General features: G+C 38.7%; 2 protein-coding genes across 2 annotated transcripts; both read left to right on the top strand.

Annotated features, from left to right (window-relative positions):
- The first annotated feature begins 1,049 nt into the window (after nt 1-1,049).
- On the top strand, nt 1,050-4,672 carry LOC107806161 (uncharacterized). Its single transcript, XM_016630270.2, has 2 exons — nt 1,050-1,850; nt 4,079-4,672. Exons 1-2 carry the CDS (start codon nt 1,275-1,277, stop codon nt 4,481-4,483), a joined length of 981 nt encoding a protein of 326 aa, XP_016485756.1. The 5' UTR covers nt 1,050-1,274; the 3' UTR covers nt 4,484-4,672.
- A 12,168-nt stretch (nt 4,673-16,840) lies between these two features.
- Nucleotides 16,841-19,849, top strand: LOC107806164 (thioredoxin-like protein CITRX1, chloroplastic). The gene is made up of 4 exons (XM_016630273.2): nt 16,841-17,179; nt 17,530-17,652; nt 19,214-19,294; nt 19,428-19,849. The coding sequence occupies exons 1-4, from the start codon at nt 16,964-16,966 to the stop codon at nt 19,542-19,544; spliced, it is 537 nt and encodes a 178-aa protein (XP_016485759.1). The 5' UTR covers nt 16,841-16,963; the 3' UTR covers nt 19,545-19,849.
- Nucleotides 19,850-20,061: the final 212 nt, after the last annotated feature.

Below are 20,061 nucleotides of genomic sequence, written 5' to 3'. Positions count from 1 at the left end.
CTCACCTAAAAAGATAACACTAACAAAAAGTTGGGAAAAAAGTTGGTTTACTATCATTAACTCATTTGACAAAGTTAACACTGCCCATCTTTCCTTCTATCGTTTTGGTTGGGCACTATAACTTGGCCTTTTTCTCCATTTTCCATCTCTTCTACTTTCTTTTCCTTTCACTTTTCAGTCATAGGCTAGTGGCTCCTCTCCTGTAGTCTCTCTCGTTTGTTGGACAAATTAGGTGAAAGGAATACTGTAAGTAAAACAGTGAATTATAATCCAATCAAAAAGGTCATTACGCTTAGTAAATATTATGCTTAACAAATTCATCTTCTTTCTTTATTTTAATTTTTTGGCTCTGAGGCTTGAACAAGGAATCTTTTAACAGGAAAAGCTTACGTGTAGTGAATAATATGCTTAACAAATGGAGTTTATTTACACACATTTAGCTCAAGTCAAACATATTAAACTACTTTCGTTTATATGATGATAACCAAGTGAAGGAGAATTGAACTTATTCTTTTTTTCCCCGATAACTAAGTTCCGTAATTATATGAATATATAAGTACACCCGCCTATGTATAAGTCTAGTCACAAATTCTTAGGGATCGTTTAGTACGCACGATAAGGTGGGATAATATGTGATACTAAATTTATATTATGTAATTGACTGGCAGTAAATTTATACGTCAATCAAACATAGTATAAACTTTGTCCCAAACTTAATCTTGGATATTCTATCTTATCCCATCAAACTTAATATTATTTTATCCATAATCTCATAACTATAATCTCGAAATAATTTAATCTGCGTATCAAACGACCCCTAGAATTAAGTCTTTTGAGCAATTAGAAATAGGAGGATTAAGATATATATATGTAGCATCCATTTAAAATGTTTGAACAATCACAGCTGTCCAACGCGAGCATAAAGTTTGATTCGGTTATTGTGATATAGCAAATATCTTAAACAATCACTAACAAGATTTTCTTATGTCACGCTCTGTATGTTTAAGAAATTCCATGATTCTCCTTAATGCATAAGAATCCTAAAGTTGACAACCTTTTGAAACTACAAGAGCCTAGCTAAGACTTCCAATTACTTAGCTACTATACTACTCTTTCCCTTTTATTCCCCCCTTTAATTAATTCTAGTGGCTTTCCCTCCTTTTAATTTCCTCTTTCTTTCTACCTCTCAATTCCTCTCCCACATATATTGCTAGCGGTTAGGTATAACAGCTAGAAGAAATTAGTGATAGGAAATGAAAGAGGATTAGATACATATGGATCAAGAAATCTCTAGTAAAGATGATTTCTTTCCAAGAAATAAGCAGCAAAATTACCATGCTGCCACTGGCAATAATACGAGTGATAGACTGAAGAGAGATGAATGGAGTGAAGGAGCAGTTTCATGCCTTCTCGAAGCTTATGAAGCTAAATGGATACTCCGTAACAGAGCTAAGCTCAAGGGACAAGATTGGGAAGACGTAGCGAAACATGTGTCGGCGCGTGGCAATTCCACGCGATCTCCTAAGACACAGACGCAGTGTAAGAACAAAATTGAGTCGATGAAGAAACGGTACCGATCGGAATCCGCCACCGCCGCTGATGCTTCTTCGTGGCCGCTCTATCCTCGCCTTGACCTTTTGTTACGTGGAAATAATGCTTCCGCAGCTTCCACTTCTGTTATTCCTCCTCCACCGCCGGCTGTGGTGGAACCACCGCAGCCGGCAGCTGTACTACCGCCACCTCCTATTCCGGTTCCTCCGCCTCCTCCACCGCCGCTGCCGACGGCTGTGCCAATTGGGAATGGTGGTCAGAATTCGAATGGGTCTAATGGTGTTGATAGAGCTGCAAAGGTTAGTCAAGCGTACTCTATATGCATCCATTTTCTCAAATTATTTGTTTTACAATTTTAACTACGATTATTCACTATTTTCAATTCAAAAAAAAAAAGAATCATAATATATCTTAATTTGAAATAATTATGATCTTGATAGAGGGAGACATAAATCCCTATGTATGTTTGTATGATTTTTTAACGCACTCATCGCCACCAGGTTTCGAGAATATGCTTCAATTCTAAATGGTTAGTAGTTGAAATAATTGTATAAGAAAAGAGATATAGCGTTGGTGCTTAAAATGATAGTTTTGCATTATTAATGTTATGAATTAACGACGAAGAGAAATTTGAACCCCACCTTTTGGAAAAAGTGTTTTTCTGCTCCCTCATCATGCACTTTTGTTTTCTGGTCAGAGTCGTTCTGAATGTTTAATTTAGTCTTAGCTTATACAAAATAGAAGCAACAAATTATGATAATAATAATAATAATAATAATAATAATAATAATAATAATAATAATAATAATAATAATAATAATAATAATAATAATCAAGTAATGCATTTAATTAATGAACAATGAACCACCTTTTAACTCAGAGAGCTCCTCATTTGCGATTTCACTAACAAATACTTCCTGAAGGAGATATTTAAAATAGCACACCTTTCCATGTATTTGGTGTGTTTATGATTAAGTAAATGATCATTTGAAGATTATATTTGGATAAAAAGATATTAAAGTCTAGTTTTCTTAATTTTAAATATGTGAAAAAGGATTACTTCGGAAAACATGGTTTAATTTTGAGCTATATAGAAAACATGGTTTAATTTTGAGCTATATAGAAAACATGGTTTAATTTTGAGCTATATATACGAAATCGATCTGTAGGATTAAAGTTATATACTCTATAATATAAAACTTATCCACTTAAGTAACAAGAACATACAAACTTTGAAATGTTATTTTCAAGCACTAGCTAGAACGAAATCCATCACATCGATCTAGCTTCCAATAACGATATGTCTCAAGTTCACAACGTATGCATGCGACAATATTTTAAAGTACACTCAGACACAAGAAGGGGTTGACTACTTGACTTGTGTCTTGACCGATTTTGCAATTTCATAGAATCTGGGTTTTTGAATGTAACAAAATACACAAACAAAAGTAAAGTGTGAAATTCAAACTGCACAATAACTTTTACGTGGAAAACCTCCATGTTTAAAGAGTAAAAATCACGACTTACCCCAGTAAAATTTGACTCCAAACTTTTCTAATTTCAAAGAGGGATTTTAGGTTACAACTTTATAATCAAGAAAACTAACAATAATGCCCTTCCCCTACAATCAACTTTATTGTAGCTACCCCTTCCCAAACTAATTCTAGTCTAGGAAGCTAATACAAAAACTCAAAGTTTGCGTGCTAACATATTATTACACTTCTCAAAAATAATTAGGTTACAATTAAGAGCAATTGACTCAAATCCAAAACAACTAAAGAACTTAAGCAGCTTCGTCTCCTGGACCTGGTTCTTCAGTTGAGCTGCGTAAATCCTTGAAAGCACTTTCTTGCCAAGAGTTATTATTTGCCTTGAATAAATTCTATGCTAGTGCAAAATAATGGTAGCCTTGTAACAACAATAATGCGGTGCTTTATATAGGAATGAGGTTGAGCAAAAAATCTTTTCCAAGTTAAGGCTCCAAAACCTAAAGTACTTCGGTCACCTCCTTAAGAAACATATATCTTAAAAGGATTCTATTTGGATTTTCCTTAACCAGACTCCTTCACGCCTCTTCCTTTCCATGCAAGTCTTCCCGTAATTAATCTTCCCATGTTGGACACAAGTTCCTCCTGTTAATATTTTCCTTTTAGATTACTATCACGATTTTTTCAACTTTAGCCGAAATTGATTTTCCAATCATGATTGCACTAGGAGACGTCCTTCTACTTCAGATCAGTAGGCTTCAAGCAACTTGGTTCTTTTACAATCATCCCAACTTGGTTTGTCAATCATCAAAACCAACTTAGCTCAGCTCAAATATCTTCTTTTTTTTTCTGTCCTCTTTTACTCAAGTATCAAATTTATTTGTGAAAAAAGTAGCAATTATGAAATTAACTTGCACGATAGTAGGAGTTACTCATAAAACCATACTTCAAAAACTGCGCATCTTAACAATTAATTTGTATAGTACTATACATCTTTTTTAAGGAGCATGAAATTAAAGTTCCCTAAGTTGTTTTTTCAGGAAGACATAATGGATGCCAAATTGTCGGACAATGCAGCATCAGACAAACATGCAATGGATACAAACAGCAGCACGCCGGCCCTCTACAGCGACGACAAGAGCAAGTCGAAGAATGTGAAACTGAGATCAATGGAGAAAAAATCAAAGAACAAGCGAAAGAGGGCAGAAGGGTGGGAAATTGGGGAGAGTATAAGGTTACTAGCAGAAGTAGTAGTAAGGTCAGAGCAAGCAAGAATGGAGACAATGAGAGAGATTGAGAGAATGAGAGCAGAAGCTGAGGCCAAAAGAGGTGAAATGGACCTCAAGCGAACAGAAATAATTGCCAATACCCAACTTGAGATTGCTAAGCTCTTTGCAAGTATTACTAAAGGAGTTGACCCTTCTTTGAGAATTGGAAGAAGTTGAGAAATAATTAGTACTGCGGAAAATAACGTTCTCTCCATCTTTTACTGATATCTTCTTGACCCACTGCCTAATGGAAGACATTTTATTTAGATTACTGACTAGCAGTTCCATTTTCTTGCTGATTTGTATCCTTAAGATCTTTACAGTATCACTTCTTTCTTTGAAAATGACAGACGAATAATCCATCAATCGACTGTGTCTTAATCTCAAATTAAACTAATTAAAATCGGCTATGTAAATCATCTATATTCATTTTTGCTCTATTGATATTCATTTTGTTTAAATAATGAATAATTTGTTTATCAAGACACATTAAAGGTCATTTCAGTGTTGCCTAAATATCACGCATGCACGGAATATATGTTTCTAGCGAACATCAGACCAAGTTTTTAGTGTAAATACAACAACTACATCAGAATCACAAATAATTGGTATCACTATGTGGACGGCGACATCGGATTGTATAAGAGAGGCGGCGAGAGAGGTGTTAGGGGTATCGAAGGGTTACTCTGGCAGGCACCGAGGCGACTGGTGATGGAATGACACGGTCCAAGGTAAAGTGAAAGCAAAGAAAGCGACCTGCATCGATTTTTAGTGAAGAACACCGACGAGGAGCCAAGGAGAGCGAACCGAGTAAGATATAAGGAAGCTAGGAAGGAGGCAAAATTAGCGGTCACGGAGGCTAAGACTATTGCGTTTGGTTGGTTGAATGAGGAACTGAGGGGCAAAGGTGGGGATAAGAAGTTATTTTGGCTGGCCAAAGCGAGAGAGAGGAAGGCTCGTGACCTGCATCGAGTGAGGTGCATTAAAGACGAGAAAGGTAGAGTATTGATTGTAACGACCCGATCGGTCGTTTTAAACATTTACACTTCGCTCGGTTGTTTGAGGGCATGAGTAGCTTCATATAATGTAATATGACTTATGTGAATCGTCGGTTTTGGTTTTCAAGTTATTCAGAATTGATTTGAAAGAATGATTCTCAGCTAGAAGCTTTAAATTTGATAGAGTCGATCAAGTATGACTTTTTATGAATTTGAACCCGGAACGGAGTTCTGATTGTTCCATTAGCTCCGTTGGGTAATTTCGGACTTAGGAGTGCGTCCGGATTGTGATTCGGAGGTCCGTAGTTGAATTTGGTACGAAATGGCGAAAATTGAAATTTTAGAAAGTTTGACCGGGAGTGAACTTTTTGATATCGGATTCGGATTATGATTCCGGGAATTGGAATAGCTTCGTTATGTTATTTGGGACTTGTGCGCAAAATTTGAAGTCATTTCGGATTGATTTGCTATGTTTCGGCACGAGTTATTGAATTTGAAAGTTCGAAGTTTATAGATGTCGATTTGAGGTGCGATTCATCGTTTTGATATTGTTATGCTTGATTTGAGGCCTCGAGTTGGTCCGTATTATGTTATTGGACTTGTTGGTATATTCGGGCGTGGTCCCGAGTGGCTCGGGCGTGTTTCGGATTGATTTCAGAGCTTTTTGGAAATTTTGGCTAGGTTCATTGCTGTTGGTTCTGGTGTGACCGCACCTGCGGCTGGTTTGCGCAGGTGCGGTGGTCGCAAAAGCGAAAGTGGGGCCGCAGAAGTGGCACAAAAGCAAAGGTGATGAAACCCCGGGTTACGTGCTATGTGATTGATGATGAGGTGACGCGCATACTAAGTGGCAGGCGTGTGGGCGTGCACCCGGTGAATTGTGACTCCTTTGTTTTCATGGCACTGTTTAGTGGCCCTATTTTGTTGATATCTGTGTTTTCACCACGTGATTAAGTAACTGAACTGTGAATCATGCTAGCTATCCTGTTTGGGCCTTATGCTGATATTGTTAGGACCCATAGTGGTCACTTCTTACTATCATCTCACTAATTTCATTGATATTTCGTACTCAGTCATATTCATGCATTCATATCATATCTCAGTCTCAGTTGTTACTTATTGATACATCATATCATTGTTCCGGGTCAGTTTACAAGACATTGTGAGTCCTTGGGTGAGACTGGAGAGATTGATGACTAAATAAGGCCGAGAGCCTGATTATGAGTGACAGCTATGGGATCGGGCTGCACGCCGCAGCATGCTATATTGATTTATACATGGATCTGGCTTATAATAGTGCTTGAGCTGTGGGAGCCCCTCCGGAGTCTGTAACACACCCCCAGTGAGCGCGAATGATATTATTGAGGGATGGATTTCCCTGGATATGGATTTGTCCGAAGTACTTGATACCTGGAGATGGATTTCTCCACAGGGTTAGATTGCCCTTTTTCCTCGGTACTGAGTGACTGATGGTCAGTGATGTATATATTCTGGGATAGATCTTCCCTGGGCCGTATGGGCTATATACAGTACCGAGTGGTTGAGCATGATGAGTGGAAAGTGTGAGCCAGTGAGATTGAGTACTCTAAGAGTGTGAGTACATGATTCATCTCTGAGATACATGGAATTAGCATGCACACATGACATACATGCATAGAGACGCATCTTTCCTCGTGTTGTACGGTATCACGTCATTTATGACTTTTACACACATTGATATGTGAGCATAGAGAGGTATTTCACACTTGCTATCTGGAAAGGAAATGAAACATCTTACTTATTTTTGGAAAGGAATTTTGGAAAGATTTACAGTTTTCAAATTATCTCATACTTTTCGACGATTTCGGTAAAGGATTTGGGTTTTCACTGTTATTCTTGAAAACTATTTTCGGAAAATTGTGATAAAGCTGAGCATTTTATTTCTGAATTGCTTTCTTATTTATATGCCCTACGTTGTTATAAACTGCTATTGGTTATTGGTGTTGGACCCGACCTATGTTCCAGCTCGTCACTACTTTCAACCTAAGGTTAGGTTTATTACTTACTCAGTACATGGGGTTGGTTATACTGATACTACACTTCTGCACATTGCGTGCAGATGTTGGTTGTTGTTGTTGCTGTGCTTGATGGTTGCCGGATTTGAAGATGTATATGCGTTCCTATTGTAGCTGTCTCTTGTTCATGGTAGCCTTAGATTTATAAAAATTCTGTTTATGTACTTTTCAAACAGAAGGTGTATTTACTTCATATCAGCTTTGTAAGCTCTATTCTTAGAAGCTCATGATTTGTACTACCAGTTCTTGGGGAATGCATAAGATTAAGACTTTTCATTACTTAATTACTTTATAAAATATTATTGGAATTGGTTGGTGGTTAATTGGCTTACCTAGCGGGTTGGGTTAGGTGCCATCACGACTAGTCGGATTTTAGGTCATGACAAGGTGGTATCATAGCTCTAGGTTCATAGGTTCTACAAGTCATGAGCAACTGTCTAGTAGAGTCTTGAGGATCAATATAATGACGTCCATACCTATCTTCGAGAGGCTACATGACATTTAGGATATACTTCCCATCTTTCTTTCATTATCGTGCGGCATTGATTCAGCTTGAAGTGTAATCCTTCGAATTCCTTCCACGCATTCGTATGCACACGTGAGCGCTCGGTATCGGCTGTGCAGGGACAGCTGGTGATTTCCTGGATGAGGGCCAGATGTGATTTCTGTGTGTTGATGATGGACCAGTCTGGGGGACTTGAGGCTGGGTTTTGACGGTGGCTTGAGCACGGAGACTTCGGTTATGTGAAAACGTGTTTGTGGGACTTATATGTCCGGTGGTATCCCTGTTAGAGGAATTTATGATTGGATGACTATGGGGTGAGTATGATGATACTGCGAAATGTGTTCAGATTGTTCGAATGTGACGAGAAAAGTTTACTTGAGATATAGCAAGGACTATGGGGTGTCTGATTTCTGTCTTGATTTGGCGTATGGTCTCGAGTTATGGGTGTGTTGAGGAATCTCTCATGTTGTTTAGTTGTGGAGTGAAGTAGATTCTCATGTCTTGTTGATGAGTTCAGAATCAAGAAGATTAAGTGATTGTGTAGTGGTCGTGACTATGGAAGGGTATAGAGAGATGTCGGTTCGAGGCAGAGCAGGCGGGTTATCTCCTGCGAGGTGTCCTGAGATTGTGTGGTCCTTATGATATTTTGTAGAGATTTCTCTTTTACTAGTGAATGATATATGTTGCAATTTGAGTTTGGATTTCTTGTGGAAGTTAGCTTGACTATTACAAGGGTGAATGCGAGATTTGGAGACGATTTAAAGTATTATATGGTTTGTATTACATGAGCTTGCGAAGGATTTAGTTAAATTTCAGTGCGGGATTCTGGCAGTGATAGAGTATGGGTATCGTGATGTTATCGAGTGTTTTGTTCTGTGGCCTTGAGCCAAGAGGGGGAGTCTGCTATCGACGAGTTGATTGCACAGTTATGTGTTATATTGGTTTCGATTTGGGGTATAATGGTGAATCAGTTATGACTTGCAGGCGTCGAGATCAAGGATGACTCGGGTAAAGGAATTTCTGGATACAGGTTGCATTACACTCTATGGGTATACGGGAATCATAAAATAACTGAGTGGTTATTCGCGAAGGATGTAGTGTACATGGAGTAGGAATTTGCTCGGTTGCTTAGGAGTGGGTTACTCCTTTGGGTGTCGTCGTGCCAATGGGGCACCAGTCGTTTGGCCTGTTTGGGGTGGTGTAATTGAGATTTGAGCAGAATATTGACTCTCGAAAATGGTTCTAATAGACTCAAGAATTATATGTAGTGATTTGGAATTTTCAAGATTGGTACATAGCTAGAAACTGAGAGTTACATTGGATGGTGTCGAGACTTGTGGCATTTTTATATCATTGTGGATTATGCATTTCTGCGTTGAGAAGGTGAAGGAAATAGTCTTAGGTTCACATAAGGTCTCTTTAGAGTGGGTATCTCGGGTGTGGTTCTTTAGGGTGCTTAAGAGGGAAGTCGACGGCTTATGGGCCTTAGGGCGTTGTGGTTTTATACTAGGGTCTCTTGTGTGGTGAATTTTAGTTAAGGATTGTGGTGTTCCAGCAAGGAGAAGTATCAATTTGAAGGCAATTTGGAAGGGACTTGGAGAAATAGGACAACGTGGCAGTAGGTTGGATCAGCACAGTAATGGAGATAATCAGTTCTTTGGGTACTTATGATGTGGCTAGTCTCCACAGGTGTTTCATGGCAATGCTCTTGGGTTTTGATGACCTGCGTGGCTGGGTGAGTTAGAGAGATTCAGTTCTGATAGCTTGGTTGTGTGCAAATGGGTTTCAAAGAGTTCCCACTGGGTTTTACCACGGTTCGAGGAGTATATTTCCTACCGGCGTGAAAAATATGTTGCGTATTAGGATTTTCTCCGGGATGGGATCAAATGGAAAGTTCTTGGCTAATTAAGTGTGCAGTTGGTGGTGACTAGAAGTGGATTACGAAGCTCTCGTATTTTTTGTATGATGGCATGGTATGTGCGGTGTATTGTGTAGGATTGAGAATTGCATGTGTAAGGTCACGGTTCAATTTTGAAGGGAAGGTCATAAGTCCTTAGGCAGCATAGACAGTTTTGGACGACTAGGTAAATGATATTACTATCTGGTATGGCTTGATGAGGGTATACATTTCAGAAGGGACAATTTGTTTTGATTTATGGATACCTCATTGGTATTGCGGCACTCTCTTATTTGATCGACTGCTGATGTTCAAATTTTGCTTTGTGGCACAGAAGAATTATAGAAGTATTCCTCGTGGGATGATCGTGTATTGGAAAAGAGTTAGACATTCAGGCGGTGGAGTTGAGATCAGATATGGTGATTCGTGTGTTCTATCGATTTGGAGACTGGGAGTCCTTATGAGTAAATTGTTTCGTGGTTGTGGACTGTGAAAACGTAGCCAAGGTTAGTCAGAAGGTAGTATGTGTTGTGATTCAGTTATTGTGGACTTTCGGAGGGTTATTTATCTATTGTGGGTGACGAGAGTTGATGTGGGGTTCATTGGTAGGCCCAATATGGATGTGTGTTCTGCACCGAGTCGGATTGGTTGGCTCCATACTGCTATTGTTAAGGGATGTGCCATTCGGTTGTTGTTGAGCTTATTCGTGTTCTGAGACGATCTGTGAGTTACTCTTATATGCTACGAGGAGTTGTGATTCGTTGGTTATATGCACATATAGTGCAGTTTTATTGTGGTCTTATGGCAGAATTTGAGCGAGAAGAGTATTGAGTATTGCTTAGTTGATGGCGTATTGGTTATGTTCTTTCGGGTTTGTGGGGCATGGTGTCATTTTCTTCTCTGTGGTTATGGTAATGCACTTTGAGTACTTGATATTGAATTGCGCATGGTTATTGATTTTTAGCAGGGTGGCTTGAGGTATTTCATATGGACCAGTATTGGGATAGGGTCGCGCATTGCATCAGAGTTATGCGGAAATATGATCCTTTGTGTTAGATTCGTGTGTTATGGTTCTATAGTGTGTGATGGGTTTAAGCATTTTGTGGTGGTGGTACTTGATGAGCTTGCGGGACGGTTCTCTCGTTTGAGTTATTTTTCCATGATTGAGTACATTTGGAATGTTGCTTATTGGTGCACGGATTGCACGGGTTGTGGATTTAGATTGTATGGGTGCGTCATGTCACTGGAGTGGTCGTGTTGGATGAGATGAGGTCACTGGACCTAGAATGGATGCTATCGGATTTGATTGTGGTATATTTGGAAGGATAATATCGGAAGTCAGCTTAGAAATTGGCTATAATTCTTGTAGAAGGAGAGGGAGCTCCATGACTTGTTGGTCTGATGAATGGTATGAGTTTTTGCGTGTTTCTTTCATCATCGGCAGTGTACGAAGGTTTTAGGACGAGGTTTGGTTTGACATGAGGTTTATTGCCGAAATAGGGTTGTTTGAGCAGCTATTGTGATTAGAAATCATTTCTTCGAGTATTTGAGATATGTGGTATATCATGCGATTGTATCTTGGGTTATGGTTGCGGCTTGGTACAACTTGTTCAGACTTATATAGTGTGTAGATACGAGATTCTGATCTTATAGATATTGTGGATGTTGGAAATTGGATTCTAAGGTTTATGGGTTAGGTTGAATTAAGGAACTACAGTCATGTTGTGTTGTCGGGCCTATATGGGATAGGGTGACGTGAGATCACCCCCGGGTATGTGCATGGCAAGGTTATACGGCGGTTTGATGACTTTGAGAACAACTCTGGACACGTTCGAGGACGAACGTATGTTTAAGTGGGGGAGGATGTAACGACCCGACCGGTCGTCTTGAGTATTTACACTTCGCTCGATTGTTTGAGGGCATGAGTAGCTCCGTATGATGTAATATGACTTATGTGAATCGTCGGTTTTGGTTTTCAGGTTATTCAGAATTGATTTGAAAGAATGATTCTCAGCTAGAAGCTTTAAATTTGATAGAGTCGACCAAGTTTGACTTTTTGTGAATTTGAACCCTGAACGGAGTTCTGATTGTTCCATTAGCTCCGTTGGGTGATTTCGAACTTAGGAGCACATCCGGATTGTGATTCGGAGGTCCATAGTTGAATTTGGCTTGAAATGGTGAAAGTTGAAATTTTGGAAAGTTTGATCGGGAGTGGACTTTTTGATATCGGATTTAGATTGTGATTCCGGGAATTGGAATAGCTTCGTTATGTTATTTGGGACTTGTGCACAAAATTTGAAGTCATTAGGGATTGATTTGCTATGTTTCGGCACGAGTTATTGAATTTAAAAGTTTAAAGTTCATAGATTTCGATTTGAGGTGCGATTCATCGTTTCGATGTTATTATGCATGATTTGAGGCCTCGAGTAGGTCCATGTTATGTTATTGGACTTGTTGGTATATTCGGGCGTGGTCCCAAGGGGCTCGGGCGTGTTTTGGATTGATTTCAGAACATTTTGGAAATTTTGGCTAAGGTTCATTGCTGCTGGTTCTAGTGTGACCGCACCTGCGGCTGGTTTGCGCAGGTGCGGTGGTCGCAGAAGCGACAGTGGGGCCGCAGAAGCGGCGAGTGGTGCAAAAGCGAAGATTGTTGGTGCACCTGCGCTTGCGCAGAAGCGAGGGGTTATCCGCAGGTGCAGAAGGGCCAGTCTCCATGGGCTTTGCAGATGCGAGGCATCATCCACAGAAGCGGTGGTCGCAAATGCGACAATTTGACCGCAAATGCGGATTCGCTGGGCAGAATGTTAATAAGTTCGAGGGTTGGTCATTTTTATCACATATTGAGCTATGGACTTCGGAATGGAATGATTTTTGGAGCAAATTTTATTATAAGGATTGGGGTAAGTGTTCTCTACTCAGTATTGATTACATTTCATGAATCTATCTTCATTTTTGGCAATTGGTTGATGAATTTTAGAGAGAAATTGGGAGTTTTGGCCTAAAGTTTCATAATAGGAATTTTTGAGTTTTGAACACCGATTTGGAGTCGGATTTGAGTGAAACTAGTATGGTTGGACTCGTAATTGAATGGGTTGTCGGATTTTGGGAGTTTTGTCCAGTTTCGAGGCGTGGGCCCTGGTGTGATTTTTGGCCGATTTTGGGCTTTTGATTAAAGATTCGACCTTTTCGATTGGGATTGGTTCCTTTAGCATTATTTGATGTATTTGAGTTGTTTTTAGTTAGTTTCGAGCCGTTTGGAGGTCGGAACGTGCGGGATGGCATTTTGGAGCATCGCTTGGCTTGCTCGGTGTTGGTATTGGCTTGTTCGAGGTAAGTAACTCTTCTAAACTTAATATTGAGGGTATGAAATCCCGCATTACGTGCTATGTGATTGATGATGAGGTGACACACATGCTAGGTGACGGGCGTGTGGGTGTGCACCCAGTGAATTGTGACTCTTTTGTTTTCATGGCACTGTTTAGTGGCCCTATTTTGTTGATATCTGTGTTTTCACCACGTGATTAAGTAACTGAACTGTGAATCATGCTAGCTATCATGTTTAGGCCTTATGCTGATATTGTTAGGACCCATAGTGGTCGCTTCTTACTATCATCTCACTGATTTCATTGATATTTCGTACTCAATCATATTCATGCATTCATATTATATATCTGTCTCAGTTGTTACTTATTAATACATCATATCATTGTTCTGTATCAGTTTTCATGACATTGTGAGCCCTTGGGTGAGACTGGAGAGATTGATAACTGAGTGACACCGAGAGCCTGATTATGAGTAACAGCTATGGGATCGGGCTGCACGCCGCAACATGCTATATTGATTTATACCTGGATCTGGCTTATGATAGCGCTTGGGATGTGGGAGCCCCTTCGAAGTCTGTAACACACCCCCAGTGAGCGCGGATGATATTATTGAGGGATGGATTTCCGTGGACATGGATTTGTCCGAAGTACTTGATACCTGGAGATGGATTTCTCCACAAGGTTAGATTGCCCTTTTTCCTCGGTACTGAGTGACTGATGGTCAGTGATATATATATTCTGGGATAGATCTTCCCTGGGCCGTATGGGCTATATACAGTACCGAGTGGTTGAGCATGATGAGTGGAAAGTGTGAGCCAGTGAGATTGAGTACTCTAAGAGTGTGAGTACATGATTCATCTCTGAGATACATGGCATTAGCATGCACACATGACATACATGCATAGAGACGCATTTTTCCTCATGATGTACGGTATCACATCATTTATGACTTTTACACACATTGATATGTGAGCATAGAGAGGTATTTCACACTTGCTATCTGGAAAGGAAATGAAACATCTTACTTATTTTTGGAAAAGATATTTGGAAAGATTTACAGTTTTCAAATTATCTCATACTTTTCGACAATTTCGGTAAAGGATTTGGGTTTTCACTGTTATTCTTGAAAACTATTTTCGGGAAATTGTGATAAAGCTGAGCATTTTATTTATGAATTGCTTTCTTATTTATATGCCCTACGTTGTTATGAACTGCTATTGGTTATTGGTATTGGACCCGACCTATGTTCCAGCTCGTCACTGCTTTCAACCTAAGGTTAGGTTTGTTACTTACTCAGTACATGGGGACAATTGTACTGATACTACACTTCTGCACATTGTGTGCAGATGTTGGTTGTTGTTGTTGCTGTACTCGATGGTTGCCGGATTTGAGGATGTACCTGCGTTCCTATTGTAGTTGCCCCTTGTTCATGGTAGCCTTAGATTTATAAGAACTCTGTTTATGTACTTTTCAAACAGAAGGTGTATTTACTTCATATCAGCTTTTTAAACTCTATTCTTAGAAGCTCATGATTTATACTACTAATTTTTGGGGAATGTATAAGATTAAGACTTTTCATTACTTAATTGCTTTATAAATTATTATTGAAATTGGTTGGTGGTTAATTGGCTTACCTAGCGGATTGGGTTAGGTGCCATTACGACTAGTCATATTTTGGGTCGTGACATTAATTGAAGAGACCCAGATTAAGCAAAAATGGCACGCATACTTTCATAAACTTCTTAATGAAGAGGGGGACGATAACATCGTGCTTGGGGAATTGGGGCACTCTAAGAGTTACCGAGACTTTAGGTACTGTAGGCGTATTAAGGTTGAGGATGTCGTGGGAGCTATGCATAACATGAGTCGGGCCAAAGTGACCGGACTAGATGATATTCCAGTAGAATTTTAGAGGTATGTGGATAGAGCAAGCTTGGAGTGGCTGACTGGGCTGTTTAATATTATTTTCAGAACGGAGAGGATGCCAAATGAGTGGAGATGGAGTACGATGATTCTGATGTACAAGAACAAAGGTGATATCCACAATTGTAACTACTATAGGGTCATCAAGTTACTAAATCATACCATGAAAGTTTGGGAGAGGGTGGTGGAAGGAAGGGTAAGGAGAGTAGTGTCTATATCAGAAAACCAGTTCGAGTTCATGCCGTGCCGTTCTACTAAGGAAGCTCTCCACCTTATCATGAGGTTGGTAGAACCGTACAGGGATAGGAAGAGGGATTTACACATGGTATTTATTGACCTAAAGAAGGGGCATGACAAGGTCCCTAGGGACGTGCTTTAGAGATGCCTGGAGGTGAAAGATGTGCGGGTAGCTTACATTAGAGCAATAAAGGATATGTATGATGGAGCTAAGACTCGGGTTAGGACAATGGGAGGTGACTCTGAGCTTTTTTTGGTGGTTATAAGGTTACACCAAGGATCTGCGCTCAACCCATTCTTATTTGACCTGGCGATGGACACCATAACACACCATATTCAAGGGGAAATACTATGGTGTATGTTGTTCGCTGATGATATAGTTCTGATTAATGAGATGCGAGGCGGCTTAACGAGAGATTGGAGGTATGGAGGCAGGTCTTGTAGTCCAAAAGTTCCAAGTTGAGTAGGACTAAGACGGAATATCTGGAGTGTAAGTTCAACTGCGTGACGGGGGAAGAGGACGTGAAAGTGAGGCTCGACTCACAAGTCATCCCCAGGAGAGAAAGTTTTAAGTACCTAGGATCGATTATCCAGGGAGATGGGGAGATCGACGAAGATGTCACGCACCGTATTGGGGTGGGGTGGATGAAATGGCGGTTAGTGTCTGGAGTTATGTGTGATAATAATGTGCTACCGAAACTTAAAGGTAAGTTCTATAGAGCGGTGATTAGGCCGTCCATGTTGTGTGGAGCTGAGTGTTGGCCAGTCAAGAATTCATATATCCAGAAGATGAAAGTAGCCGAAATGAGGATGTTGAAATGGATGTGCGGACGCAATAGGCTGGATAAGATTAAGAATGAAGATATTCGGGAGAGGGTTAGGCCGTCCATGTTGTGTATTGTTACAGATATATTCTTTTGTTCTTTTCTGATATTATTGTCTCTTCTATTGAGCCGATGGTCTCCCGGAAATAACCTCTTTATTCCTCCGGGTAGGGGTAAAGTCTACGTACACTCTACCCTTCCCAAAACCCACTAGTGGGATTCTACTAGGTTGTTGTTGTTGTTATATGAATTTTTTTTACTTCTATTATATATTGTTGTTAGTTAAGTTCACATTAAGCTTAGAGAGCTTGAATGTTATTTTAGACAACTTCCATCCATATGACTATAGATTTACCTTGTCCCTTTTTATCACATTCAATCATTATAGTACCACACTGTAAGTATGGACGAGTGAATATGGTGGTTTAATTAGACCCTCTAAATGATGTAATTATTCAAACTCTTATATATGAGTGTAAATACCATTTAACACGTAGAAACGACACCGGGTAGTCACTCTAAAGGACTGCTATTTAAGAATTAGCAAGTGCGTTCCGAATTTAGTTTTTCAATTCAAATTTTCGGATAAAAATGTTCTGAATTGTCTTGAAATTAAAATTTTTAGTTTTTAATTTCAAAAAATTAATAAGTATTGGTTAATCTCTAAATAGCATTCCTAAGAATGATAATATGTGTACTTGGTGATATTTTCCTTATGAGAAGGCCCAATCCATAAGAATGGAATTTAATTTTTCAAAAGAATTACTACTTACTATATAGTCGGATTTTGGATAATTCTTTGCTCCTTTCACAGACTCCTCCTTAAACCCCTAACACAGTCGTTCCTAAACAAACACAGAGAGTAGTGAGTGAGGCAGAGCAGATAAAGAGAGTTAAGAATGCAATCTGCGACCCTCTCTTTTCACCCTTCGGCTCCGCCACCCCAAACTTCAGCTTGTCACTTCTCCTCTAATCAGCTTAAATATTCACTCTTCTCATACACTTGTCCAACTCCTAGGCGCTCTCCACTGTCTACTCAAACCCTTTCAAGAAAATCCATTTGCAAAACCCCAGCTGTAGCAGCTGGCAAATATGTCAGAGAGGATTATCTTGTGGTATATTTTCCTTCTTTTTTCTTTTTCTTTTTTCGTTCAATTTCTTTAGCTTCTTAATTTTATTTTAATATTTCGAAATTCGGTTATTGGGTTTTATTCTTCTGCTGGGAACCTTTAGAAAATTTCATATGAATTTGGAGAGTTGGAAATATGTGCGTGCTTTCTTGTACAGAACATTGCGGATAAGGTTCTGTAACACTGGATAAAAAAGTTGTTTTAAAATCATTTCTATTTGTAAATTCTTTTAACAAAGTATTGTGAATTCTTTTAATTCTTTTGTTTCTAATGAACATAACTATGTAACAATGCTAATTCCATTTCTTTTATTTTTTATTGTTTTGGGATTGCAGAAGAAGGTGTCTGCAAAAGATATTCAAGAACTGATAAAGGGAGAACGGAATGTGCCACTGATTATTGACTTCTATGCCACATGGTGTGGTCCTTGTATTTTGATGGCTCAAGAACTTGAAATGGTTGGTTTGGATTTCATACGACAATGTCTTAAGCTTTTTTTAGTTACTGCTACAGATGCTATAATTAGTTCAAAGTTGGGATTGTTGGAATGAATGCTCTAGAGGATTGTACCATAGTTCAAATGGACTAGATATCTTTACATGGAATGTACAAGTTTTCGTTTATCTAAACCTCATATATGAGGACAAAAACATCTTTGGTCTTAGAGTGGAAGAAGCGAGGGTGTGGGTTTGAAGTGGTCTAATTTAATGGAGTGGACATTTTTCTATCAAAGTCAATAGTGTATGTAAGTTAGACCAGATAACTTTGGAATAATCACCATTTGTCAATCCTGGTAGGCTATCCTTCTGAACTCTAGGGAAACCTTACACTCATTGTTATGGTATATTTGAAAATATATCAAGTCGAATCTGCACAATTCTAAGTGCCTACACTCAATTATTGAAAAGATAGAGATAACTCTCAGGTGATTATGATAGTTGTTTTATCGTCAAGCTACCATAGCTTTCACTTGCTTGGGAAAAAAACTTGTGTTGACCTTTTCTTAGGAGTTCATGGTTTCTCTGATAAAAATGAATATAAGTAGAATAGTAGACAAAGTGCATATTGAGATGTTAGTGATATATTCACTTTTCCTAGTTGCTTATTTAACTGTGTCACATTGATGGTGGTGCAAATCGTCCATTATCTAGCTAGTATTAATATGTGGAGTGATAAAAATCTCTATGAGCAGAGGGTTTGTGTTAAATGGATGAGTGCTTCTATGCAGTAAAAGAGAACTATCAGCTAAAGAATAACTATTCTTGTTGCAAACTTCTTTAGAATTAAAAGGTTGTACATTGAAACATTTTAAGTTGAGAAGCTATAAACAACGAAGTTATGGTCTGCTGTCTAGTAAATTTTACCTACTTTTGTATTTGAAAGAAGATTGGTGTTAACCTTAACATTTTGTTATAGTGCGTAATTTCTCAGAGGACTGCGCCTGAAAGCCTAAAATAAATAGCATGTCACAAATTGCAATCAAAGGATTCACTTACTTGTAGCTTTTATTGAGTTTATCCTCTTGAATTGGAATTAGCAAGAGTAAACTCCCCTCTGTTTATGTGATTGCAAGATTGGAGATCCTGCAATCTAATTCAAGTTTAGCTGATATCTTTGAAAACAATAGGAGATGCAGAAAGTATCAAAAGATCTTTTTTAAAGTCAGGTATACTTTTGGTGTATAAGAGATTCTCACCTTATGCATGTGTAGTTGGGCTAGTCAGTTGGATGGTTGTGAGAAAGAGACACAAAACCAAATATAAGTACTTTTGGCACAATCTTGGTGTCATTATTATGAAATATTTTCCACTTATCCCCCAAAAAATTATGAAATCATTGGCTAGAAAGATTTTGCAAATTCAGATATTTATGCGTGCATCTCTATATAGCTCAGAGGTCTTTGTTATTAGAGTTGATCTTTCTACTAATAAGGAGAGAATAATGGCATTACTGATTTGAGACATATGCTTCTTGCTTTGCAAAATTATTCTTTTGTATAATTCCAATTTCATCTGACAGCTTGCTGTAGAGTATGAAAGCAATGCACTTATTGTGAAAGTGGACACAGATGATGAATACGAATTTGCACGTGATATGCAGGTACAACCCACTCAAAATTTGTTCTATTTCAATACTAATACCAATTATGAAGAAAAATATGTGTTTTCTCCCCCGTCACTCTAACTCCTTGTTCTCATCACATATTCTGCTAACTGAAATAATCATTTCTCAGGTTCGAGGACTACCAACGTTGTATTTCATAAGTCCAGATTCAAATAAGGATGCTATTAGAACCGAAGGACTCATCCCAATACAAATGATGCGGGACATCATCAATAATGATTTGTGATGAATAATTCATTAGTGGAACTGTGCATGCCATCCTCTTTACTGGAGCTCAAGTTTGGTATCTGCCTAGCAGTTGTAACGCAAATTTCGCATCTAAAATAATTAGAACAAGTAGTGCAACAAAATGCATTATCTGATGTTAAAATAGAAATGAGTATTTACAAGCTCTCTAAATTGAAACACACTGTTCTTTACTCTTCACGGATGTTCTCAAAGGCTAGCTAGCTGGTCTTTGATTTTGATTTAAGGTTTGATCTTGAATTATACTCAGCATTCGGTTGAAGGAGTTTCTAGTTAGATTCTGAATTTATATTATATGCAATGAACATTTCAACCATAGTCATGAACAAATAATTTGGATTTAATACCGTGCATAAATAATTCTAGCTTTGGGAAAAACATATTTTCTATCTCTATAATTTAGGTACCTATAGATTTGTCCTTTCGTTTCACAAGTTTGGACAGACATTTCATAAAACTCCGAACATGAAGGAAGGATTCTTGGAGACCCAATCATA

The sequence above is a fragment of the Nicotiana tabacum genome, chromosome 19, assembly GCF_000715075.1.
Source record: "Nicotiana tabacum cultivar K326 chromosome 19, ASM71507v2, whole genome shotgun sequence".
Classification (NCBI taxonomy): domain Eukaryota; kingdom Viridiplantae; phylum Streptophyta; class Magnoliopsida; order Solanales; family Solanaceae; genus Nicotiana; species Nicotiana tabacum.
Note: the sequence above shows the minus strand (reverse complement) of the source record. Positions and strands in the feature narration are given on the sequence as shown.